The 10,000-nt window shown below is 33.8% G+C and overlaps 1 protein-coding gene across 1 annotated transcript in view; it reads right to left on the reverse strand.

The window, feature by feature from the left end:
- The window catches only part of hhatlb (hedgehog acyltransferase like, b), a 25,553-nt gene that overhangs the window by 13,180 nt on the left and 2,373 nt on the right, over window positions 1–10,000 (reverse strand). Inside the window, exons 2-3 of the mRNA XM_061964904.1 lie at window positions 8,637–8,763; window positions 1,107–1,174 (exon numbers count right to left, since the gene is read on the reverse strand). Of these exons, the coding sequence (XP_061820888.1) occupies window positions 1,107–1,174; window positions 8,637–8,742 (174 nt within the window). The 5' untranslated portion in view covers window positions 8,743–8,763. The remainder of the gene's footprint in view (window positions 1–1,106; window positions 1,175–8,636; window positions 8,764–10,000) is intronic.

The following is a 10,000-nucleotide window of genomic DNA, read 5'->3' on the forward strand; positions in this document are numbered from 1 at the left end:
TATGGCAAACAAAAGAGGTGATTGTAAACAAAAGGTAAACAAGAGAGAGAAGGGGATGGCAAACCAAAGGTAAACAAGAGAGAGAGCTATGATGGCAAATAAAAGGTAAACAACAGAGAGGTGATGGCAAATAAAAGGTAAACAAGAAAGAGAGAACGCTGGTGGCAAATAAAGGTAAAGAAGAGAGAGAGAGGTGATGGCAAATAAAAGGTAAACAAGAGAGAGAGAGGTGATAGCAAATAAAAGGTAAACGAGAGAGAAAGAGGCGAAAGAAGAAGAGATAGAGAGAGAGGTGATGTAAACAAAAAGGTAAACACAAGAGAGGGAGGTGGTGGCAAATAAAAGGTAAACAAGTGAGAGTTTTTGGCAAACCAAAAGGTAAACAAGAGAGAGAGCAATGATGGCAAATAAAAGGTAAACAAGAGAGGGGTGATGGCAAACAAAAGGTAAACAAAGGAGAGAGAGGTGATGGCAAGTAAAAGGCAAACAAGAGAGAAGGGTGATGGCAAATAAAGGGTAAACGAGAGAGAAAGAGGCAATGGCAAATAAAAGGTAAAGAAGAGAGAGAGGTGATTGTAAAAAGGTAAACAAAAGAGAGGTTATAGCAAACAAAAGGTAAACAAGAGAGGTGATGGCAAACCAAAGGTAAACAAGAGAGAGAGCAATGATGGCAAATAAAAGGTAAAGAACAGAGAGGTGATGGCAAACAAAAGGTAAACGAGAGAGGTGATGGCAAATAAAAGGTAAACAAGAGAGAGGTGATGGCAAATAAAAGGTAAACAAGTGAGAGGTGATGGCAAACCAAAGGTAAACAAGAGAGAGAGCAATGATGGCAAATAAAAGGTAAACAACAGAGAGGTGATGGCAAACAAAAGGTAAACAAGAAAGGTGATGGCAAATAAAAGGTAAACAAGAGAGAGAGAGAGCGCTGATGGCAAATAAAAGGTAAACAAGAGAGAGAGAGGTGATTGCAAATAAAAGGTAAACGAGAGAGAGAAGTGATGCAAACAAAAGGTAAACAAGAGAGAGGTGATGGCAAACAAAAGGTAAACAAAAGAGAGGTGATGACAAACAAAAGGTAAGCAAAAGCTACAAGACTGGCTTACCATTTTCCTGCCGAAAATGTTCCATCCTGGCTTCACGTTGGACTTTAAGCTTTTTCTGTTGGCGTTTGCTGTCAAATAAATCCAAGAACTAAACTTTATTGACACGTAAAATAAATCTAACAACTAAACTTTATTGACACGTAAAATAAATCCAAGAACAAAACTTTATTGACACGTAAAATAAATCCAAGAACAAAACTTTATTGACACACAAACTTCCTCTGTGGTATTTTTGTGATATCTGATCTCTAACCTTCACTAATGTTCTATTTATGTATCACACTCTAACACATCAAACATTTGTTTTGTCTATTTTTACTCATGTTGACCTTTTGCACAACTTACTGCTCAAACTTCTCGTCATGTTGCACTCACCACTTTATTATTATATTTATTACACTTATTATTTACATATGCACTCGCCACTTTATTATTATATTTATTACACTTATTATTTACATGTGCACTCGCCACTTTATTATTATATTTATTACACTTTTATTATTTACATTTGCACTCACCACTTTATTATTATAATATTTATTACTCTTATTATTTACATATGCACTCACCACTTTATTATTATATTTATTACACTTATTATTTACATATGCACTCGCCACTTTATTATTATATTTATTACACTTATTATTTACAAATGCACTCGCCACTTTATTATTATATTTATTACACTTAATATTTACATATGCACTCGCCACTTTATTATTATATTTATTACACTTTTATTATTTACATATGCACTCACCACTTTATTATTATTATATTTATTACACTTATTATTTACATATACACTCGCCACTTTATTATTATATTTATTACACTTATTTACAAATGCACTCGCCACTTTATTATTATATTTATTACACTTATTATTTACATATGCACTCACCACTTTATTATTATTATATTTATTACACTTATTATTTACATATGCACTCACCACTTCATTACATTTATTACTCTTATTTACATATGCATTCACCACTTTGTTATTATATTTATTACACTTTTATTATTTACATATGCATTCACCACTTTATTATTATATTTATTAAACTTGTATTATTTACATATTCACTCACCACTTTATTATAATATTTATTAAACTTGTATTGTTTACATATGCATTCACCACTTTATTATTATTATATTCATTACACTTTTATTATTTACATACTGTATGCACTCACCACCATATTATATTTATTACACTTTTATTTTTTACATATGCACTCACCACTTTATTATTATTATATTTATTACACTTTTATTATGTACATATGCACTCACCACCTTATTATATTTATTACACTTTTATTATTTACATATGCATTCACCACTTTATTATTATATTTATTACACTTTTAGTATTTACATATGCACTCACCACTTTGATATTATATTTATTACAGTTTTATTATTTACATTTGCATTCACCACTTTATTATTATATTTATTACACTTATTATTTACATGTGCACTCACCACTTTATTATTATATTTATTACACTTTTATTATTTACATATGTATTCACCACTTTATTATTATAATACACTTATTATTTACATATGCACTCACCACTTTATTATATTTATTACACTTATTATTTACATATGCACTCACCACTTTATTATATTTATTGCACTTTTATTATTTACGTATGCACTCACCACTTTATTATATTAATTGCACTTTTTTTATTTACGTATGCACTCACCACTTTATTATTATATTTATTACACTTTTATTATTTACATGTGCACTCACCACTTTATTATTATATTTATTACAATTGTATTATTTACATATGCTCTCACCACTTTATTATTATATTTGTTACACTTATTTAAAAATGCACTCACCACTTTATTATTATATTAATTACACTTTTATTATTTACATATGCACTCACCACTTTATTATTATATTTATTACGCTTTTATTATTTACATATGCATTCACCACTTTATTATTATATTTAGTACACTTATTATTTACATATGCATTCACCACTTTATTATTATATTTAGTACACTTATTATTTACATATGCACTCACCACTTTATTATTATTATATTTATTACACTTTTATTATTTATTATGCACTCACCACTTTATTATATTTATTACACTTTTATTATTTACATATGCACTCACCACTTTATTATTGTATTTATTACACTTTTATTATTTACATATGCACTCACCACTTTATTATTATATTTATTACGCTTTTATTATTTACATATGCATTCACCACTTTATTATTATATTTAGTACACTTATTATTTACATATGCATTCACCACTTTATTATTATATTTAGTACACTTATTTACATATGCACTCACCACTTTATTATTATTATATTTATTACACTTTTATTATTTATTATGCACTCACCACTTTATTATATTTATTACACTTTTATTATTTACATATGCACTCACCATTTTATTATTATATTTATTACACTTTTATTATTTACATATGCACTCACCACTTTATTATTATATTTATTACGCTTTTATTATTTACATATGCATTCACCACTTTATTGTTATATTTAGTACACTTATTATTTACATATGCATTCACCACTTTATTATTATATTTAGTACACTTATTATTTACATATGCATTCACCATTTTATTATTATTATATTTATTACACTTTTATTATTTACATATGCACTCACCACTTTATTATATTTATTACACTTGTATTATTTACATATGCAAGCCCATTTCCGCCATTAAAGAAATAGTCCAAAGAAGAGTCCTAATGATGAGGTAATGATGACTGTACTGTACATGCATTCATTAGCTCACACTTTCGACTTTTTACCTCATAATTATGACTTTTTATTTCATTATTATGACTTTTTATGTCATAATTGTGGCTTTTTGTCTCATAGTTTCGACTTTCTTATCTTGTAATTCAGATTTTTTAAATCTCATAATCATAATAAGTTGCCTGTAGGGTTACGTTGTGGTCGTCTGCGGCCTTTTATTTTTGTCAATGTATGCTTTTGAATGACATCGTTGGTTATAAGTTCAGTATTATTAGAATCAAACTACAATCAATAAAGTAAACGATGAACACAGTGAAACATTTCATGTGTACAAAATAAAAATAAAGCAACTAATTTAAAAGATTGAAGCAAAAATGTATCAGCTTCCGTTTTTGTCCACGAAGGGGCAGTAAAAACAATCCAACAAATCAACAGACTACTTTCAAGATTCTTTTTCTTTTGGGAGTCAAATTATGTACTCGTTTAATTCAAAATGTCATGTACTTTCATTAGGAGCGTTAGAGAATATAACGAGCTTTAGAGAATATAACGAGTGTTGGAGTATATAAACAGTGTTGGAGTGTATGAAGGGTGTTTGAGTATATAAACAGTGTTGAAATATATAATGAGTGTTGGAGTATATGAAGGTTGTTAGAGTACATGAACATTAGAGTATATAATGAGTATTAAAGGTATATAAAAAGTGTTGGAATTTATAATAAGTGTTAGAGTATATAAAAGGTTTTGGAGTATATAAAGAGTGGTAGAGTACATGAGCGTTAGAGTAAATAACGAGTGTTGGAGTATATAATGAGTGTTGGAGTATATATAGGGTATATAATGAGTGTTAGAGTATATAAAGGGTGTTGGAGTATATAAAGAGTGTTAGAGTACATGAGCGTGAGAGTAAATAATGAGTGTTGGAGTATATAAATAGTTGTAGAGTATATAATGAGTGTTAGAGTATATAAAGGGTGTTGGGGTGTATCATGGGTGTTGGAGTGTATAAAAGGCGATGGGGTGTATTATGGGTGTGAGAGTGTATATAGAATATATAATGAGTGTTGGAGTGTATAAAGAGTGTTAGAGTACATGAGCGTTAGGGTATATAACAAGTGTTCATAGTATAAAAGGTGTTAGGGTGTATCATGGGTGTTGAGGTATATAATGAGTGTTGGAGTATATAAATAGTTGTAGAGTATATAATGAGTCTTAGAGTATATAAAGGGTGTTGGGGTGTATCATAGGTGTTAGTGTATAATGAGTGTTCGAGTACATAATGAGTGTTGGAGTGTATAAAGAGTGTTGAGGTATATAAAGAGTGTTAGAGTACATGAGCATTAGGGTATATAACAAGTGTTAAGAGTATATAAAGGGTGTTGGGGTGTATCATGTGTGTTGAGGTATATAATGAGTGTTAGAGTATATAAATAGTTGTAGAGTATATAATGAGTGTTGGAGTGTATAAATAGTTGTAGAGAATATCATGGGTGTTAGTGTATAATGAGTGTTGGAGTGTATAATGAGTGTTAAAGTATATGATGAGTGTTGGAGTGTGTAATGAGTGTTAAAGTATATAATGAGTGTTGGAGTGTGTAATGAGTGTTAAAGTATATAATGAGTGTTGGAGTGTATAATGAGTGTTAAAGTATATAATGAGTGTTGGAGTGTGTAATGAGTGTTAAAGTATATAATGAGTGTTGGAGTGTATAATGAGTGTTGAAGTATATAATGAGTGTTGGAGTGTATATCCATCCATTTTCTACCGCTTATTCCCTTTGGGGTCGCGGGGGGCGCTGGAGCCTATCTCAGCTACAATCGGGCGGAAGGCGGGGTACACCCTGGACAAGTCGCCACCTCATCGCAGGGCCAACACAGATAGACAGACAACATTCACACTCACATCCACACACTATAATGAGTGTTGGAGTGTATAATGAGTGTTGGAGTGTATAATGAGTGTTGGAGTGTATAAAAGGTGATGGGGTGTATTATGGGTGTTAGAGTGTATATAGAGTATATAAAGAGCATTGGAGTAGATAAAGGATGTGTAATGAGTGTTGGAGAGTATAAAGAGTGTTAGAGTACATGAGCGTTAGGGTATATAACGAGTGTTTGAGTATATAATGAGTGTGTTGAAGTGTATAAAAGGGTGTCGGAGTGTATAAAAGGGTGTTGGAGTGTATGAAGGGTGTTGAAGTATACAAAGAGTGTTGTAGTGTATGAAGGGTGTCGAAGTGTATGAAGGGTGTTGGAGTGTATGAAGGGTGTTGAAGTGTATAAAAGGGTGTTGGAGTGTATGAAGGGTGTTGAAGTATACAAAGAGTGTTGTAGTGTATGAAGGGTTGTTGGAGTGTATGAAGAGTTGTTGGAGTGTATGAAGGGTGTTGGAGTGTATAAAGAGTGTTGGAGTATATGAAGGGTGTCGGAGTGTATGAAGGGTGTTGGAGTGTATAAAGGGTGTTGGAGTGTATAAAGGGTGTTGGAGTGTATAAATAGTGTTGGAGTGTATGAAGGGTGTTGTAGTGTATAAAGAGTGTTGGAGTGTATGAAGGGTGTTGAAGTATATAAAGAGTGTTGTAGTGTATGAAGGGTTGTTGGAGTGTATGAAGGGTGTTGGAGTGTATGAAGGGTGTTGGAGTATATAAAAAGTGTTGGAGTGTATGAAGGGTGTTGAAGTATATAAAGAGTGTTGTAGTGTATGAAGGGTGTTGGAGTGTATGAAGGGTGTTGGAGTATATAAAAAGTGTTGGAGTGTATGAAGGGTGTTGTAGTGTATAAAGAGTGTTGGAGTGTATGAAGGGTGTTGAAGTATACAAAGAGTGTTGTAGTGTATGAAGGGTGTCGAAGTGTATGAAGGGTGTTGGAGTGTATGAAGGGTGTTGAAGTGTATAAAAGGGTGTTGGAGTGTATGAAGGGTGTTGAAGTATACAAAGAGTGTTGTAGTGTATGAAGGGTTGTTGGAGTGTATGAAGGGTGTTGGAGTGTATGAAGGGTGTTGAAGTATACAAAGAGTGTTGTAGTGTATGAAGGGTGTCGAAGTGTATAAAGAGTGTTGGAGTATATGAAGGGTGTCGGAGTGTATGAAGGGTGTTGGAGTGTATAAAAGGGTGTTGGAGTGTATGAAGGGTGTTGGAGTATACAAAGAGTGTTGTAGTGTATGAAGGGTGTTGGAGTGTATGAAGGGTGTTGGAGTGTATAAAAGGGTGTTGGAGTGTATGAAGGGTGTTGAAGTATACAAAGAGTGTTGTAGTGTATGAAGGGTTGTTGGAGTGTATGAAGAGTTGTTGGAGTGTATGAAGGGTGTTGGAGTGTATAAAGAGTGTTGGAGTATATGAAGGGTGTCGGAGTGTATAAAGGGTGTTGGAGTGTATAAATAGTGTTGGAGTGTATGAAGGGTGTTGAAGTATACAAAGCAGTGACGTGCGGTGAGGTTGATGGCTGGTGAGGCACTGACTTCATCACAGTCAGATTTACAAACATATGAACCCTAAAGAGTATCTTATTCACCATTTGATTGGCAGCAGTTAACGGGTTATGTTTAAAAGCTCATACCAGCATTCTTCCCTGCTTGGCACTCAGCATCAAGGCTTGGAATTGGGGGTTAAATCACCAACAATTATTCCCGGGCGTGATGCCGCTGCTGCCCACTGCTCCCCTCACCTCCCAGGGGGTGATCAAGGGATGGGTTAAATGCAAAGGACAAATTTCACCACACCTAGTGTGTGTGTGACAATCATTGCTACTTTAACTTAACTTTAACTTTACACATACAAACTGTAGCACACAAAAAAGCACATTTAATTAAAAAAAAAACGTTATTATGGTCTTACCTTTACTTATAAGTGCGGGAACAGTGGTGTTCGTGTTGGAGGAGTTGTGAATGAATGAAATATGAAATCCGTGCTGCAGTCTGCAGGTGTACCTAATGTTGTGTCCCTGCAGTCGAGCAATGTTGTTTTTGCACTTTTTGGCTTCTTGTTAAGTGACTTTTTTTGGGTGGATTCGGTCTTGCACGTGGAGGGTTTGGGTGTGGGCTTTGGTTGGTGTGGCGCTCCCGTCGGGGGGTGCGGTCTGCGACGGGGGGTGCATTAACCGGCACCAGGAGGCGGGATTACGCGAGCCTCACACAGTGCGTCTTCGCAGCAGTTTTATGATCGCTCAGCACAAGAAATACGTTACACACATACAGTTGTTGACAAAATACACTGTACATTATATACCTCAGCTAACTAAACTATGGAAATGTATACTATAATTCATATAGCAATACGGTCTCACTGCACAGCAGGCCAGCAGTTAGCCGAGTCATTGCGCAATCCATGTTGAGGCACTGAGTGACGTGCCTCAACTGGCTGCTGTTCACCGCACCGTCTCTTCTCAGTATTTGAACGGCAAATGTGAAAATTCAGCGATTTTGAATAAAAATAATCTAAAACTGGTGAAGTTAAATGGAAAATAACTTTATAGTATAATCACCGGATACATATAACAATTTAATTAATTTTTTTTCTTTTTACATTTTTTTTCTTTCCATGATGGCAGGTGAGGCCCCCGCCTCACCTGCCTCTAGTGACCGCACGTCACTGATACAAAGAGTGTTGTAGTGTATGAAGGGTTGTTGGAGTGTATGAAGGGTGTTGAAGTATATAAAGAGTGTTGTAGTGTATGAAGGGTGTTGGAGTGTATGAAGGGTGTGTCCAGTGGTACTCACAGGCGGACACGTGGAAGACCCAGCAGGTGGACCAGGACAGGGCCAAGACCAGCACGGTGTAGTAGAAGAAGATCTCATATTTAGGAAGTGCTGCCTTCAGCGTCATGGCGACCACACTTCAGGATGTCTGCAAGCACACTCAGAGTTACATCAAACACACACACACACACACACACACACACACACACACACACACACACACACACACACACACACACACACACACACACACACACACACACACACACACACACACACACACACACACACACACACAAAGTTACATCAAACATGCCGAAACTGGTTTGACTGCGGCCTCATTCCACTTTCTGTTCCCACAACTAAATATGCTGTGCATTAGGACACGCCTCCTCATGAATTATTCATCATTAGGACACGCCTCCTCATGAATTATTCATTCCTGCTGTTGGACTTGTTGGACTACTTTGAAGGTTTGGGAGCAGACAAGTCATGTGACCTCTGACCCTGGAGCTGCTAAACATATCCTCTTCTTGCAGCTCTACTGTAAATACTATAAATACTGTAAATACTAAATATGGTGAATACGCTAAATACTAAATACTGTAAATACGGAATACTGTAAATACTAAATACGGAATACTGTAAATACGGAATACAGTGAATACTGTAAATACTAAATATTGTAAATACTGTGAATACTAAACTGTAAATACTAAATATGGTGAATACTGTAAATACTAAATATTGTAAATACTGTGAATACTAAACTGTAAATACTAAATATGGTGAATACTGTAAATACTAAATACTGTAAATCGGGTGAATACTGTAAGTACTAAATACAGTAAATACTGTAAATACTAAATACTGTAAATACAAAATACGGAATACTGTAAATACGGAATACGGTGAATACTGTAAATCCGGTGAGTACTGTAAATACTAAATACTGTGAGTACTGTAAATACTAAATACGGTGAATACTATAAATACTAAATACAGTGAATACTGTAAATACCGAATACTGTAAATACTAAATACAGAATACTGTAAATACGGAATATAGTGAATACTGTAAATACTAAATATTGTAAATACTAAATACTGTGAATACTAAACTGTAAATACTGAATACCGTAGATACTCAATAAGGTGAATACTGTAAATACTAAATACTGTAAATACGGTGAATACTGTAAATACTAAATACGGTCAATACTTTGAGACACTTGTGATTTAGGGCTAAATAAATAAACATTGATTGATTGATTGATTGATAAATACTAAATACGGTGAATACTGTAAATACTAAATACTGTGAATACTGTAACTACTATAAATACAGTGAATACTATAAATACTAAATACAGTGAGTACTGTAA

The sequence above is a fragment of the Nerophis lumbriciformis genome, linkage group LG07 (genome assembly GCF_033978685.3).
Source record: "Nerophis lumbriciformis linkage group LG07, RoL_Nlum_v2.1, whole genome shotgun sequence".
Classification (NCBI taxonomy): domain Eukaryota; kingdom Metazoa; phylum Chordata; class Actinopteri; order Syngnathiformes; family Syngnathidae; genus Nerophis; species Nerophis lumbriciformis.